Here is a 1,255-nt window from a genome sequence, read left to right on the forward strand (position 1 = left end):
GGTCCCATCCGGCCCCAGACTGGTCCCACTGCTCCACAGGTAACGCCGGTGCTGGCTCCTGCTGCGATGTCGCCTGTGCCGCAGCCCCGAAGCTGCACATCCCCTCCCTATGGCTGGGGGATGGAGTGTCGCCACAGCTGTCCCAGTTCACTCTGCCCCTCTGCTGACGGGGCACTGGGGGGCAGTGGGGACACTGGCGCGGTGCCTCTCCTGGCCTGCGGTGACACCAGTTTGCTTCCCCAGGTTCGTGACTGGACTGAAGATGAAAGCAGCAACCAGGGTTTGCTGGTGACAGTCCAGGGCCTGGGCGGGAGCCCGCTCGACCCCCCACCACTGCAATTCGCCTCCAGCGGGGACCACCACGAGAGCAAGAAGCCCATGTTGGTCCTGTTCACGGACGATGGGCGCCGGGGAGCGTCCCTGCCCATGGCCGGCTTCCCAGGTGGGTCCCACACGCCCTGGCATGGCTCCCTCAGCGCCGCCGTCCCCTCGCCCGTGGGGTGCTGGGGTCCTCCCTGCACAGGGGCTCCTTCAAATCCAAAGCTGCTTCTCTGGCCAGGAGGCACAGGCCGTCTCCTTTCTGGTTTAGTCTGTGCAGCCGTGCAGGCTCGCAGATGTAAATCTAGATTTTGCTTGCTCTGATGAGCGCGGCCGTGGGGCTGTGAGGTTGTCACCTCCTGGTGGCTCTGCCTGCAGGCAGGCTGTGACCGACCGGCTCGCTGCACCAGGCAGATGTGGCCAAGACCTTTGGGTAGGGGGTGGGGGTGGGGGGAGCTGCACCGTGTCCTCCCTCCTCCCAGACTCGTGTGACGCTAATGGCATCGGGTGCTCCTCTCTGGCAGATTTACAGCCTCAGGCTCCCGTTCTCCCTGCCAAGATGTCGGTGCCCAAGGTGACCGGGCCACGCAGCACGCGCTCACTGGACCGGCTCCAGCCCTGCCAGAGGCATCCCTTGTCCGTGGACTTCGAGGAGATCGGCTGGTCTGGCTGGATCATCTCGCCGCGGGGGTACAACGCCTACCACTGCAAGGGCTCCTGCCCCTTCCCGCTGGGCGAGAACATGCGACCGACGAACCACGCCACCGTGCAGTCCATCATCAACGCCCTCAAGCTGAGCGAGGGCGTCAGCAGCCCCTGCTGCGTGCCCGACAAGCTCTACTCCATCAACCTCCTCTACTTCGATGATGACGAGAACGTGGTCCTCAAGCAGTACGACGACATGGTGGCGGGGAGCTGCGGCTGCCCCTGGGCAGGG

At 65.3% G+C, this 1,255-nt stretch overlaps 2 protein-coding genes across 2 annotated transcripts in view; one reads left to right on the forward strand and one right to left on the reverse strand.

The window, feature by feature from the left end:
* Nucleotides 1-589, forward strand: part of LOC104125058 — a 13,283-nt gene extending 12,694 nt beyond the window's left edge. The window contains exons 7-8 of the mRNA XM_009637454.2: nt 186-495; nt 560-589. Of these exons, the coding sequence (XP_009635749.2) occupies nt 186-495; nt 560-589 (340 nt within the window). The remainder of the gene's footprint in view (nt 1-185; nt 496-559) is intronic.
* The window catches only part of LOC104125044 (potassium voltage-gated channel subfamily V member 2-like), a 5,889-nt gene continuing 5,219 nt past the window's right edge, over nt 586-1,255 (reverse strand). Inside the window, exon 3 of the mRNA XM_009637441.2 lies at nt 586-715. Within this exon, the coding sequence (XP_009635736.2) occupies nt 586-715 (130 nt within the window). The remainder of the gene's footprint in view (nt 716-1,255) is intronic.

The sequence above is a fragment of the Egretta garzetta genome, unplaced genomic scaffold (assembly GCF_000687185.1).
Source record: "Egretta garzetta isolate BGI_Z169 unplaced genomic scaffold, ASM68718v1 scaffold564, whole genome shotgun sequence".
NCBI classification, from domain to species: domain Eukaryota; kingdom Metazoa; phylum Chordata; class Aves; order Pelecaniformes; family Ardeidae; genus Egretta; species Egretta garzetta.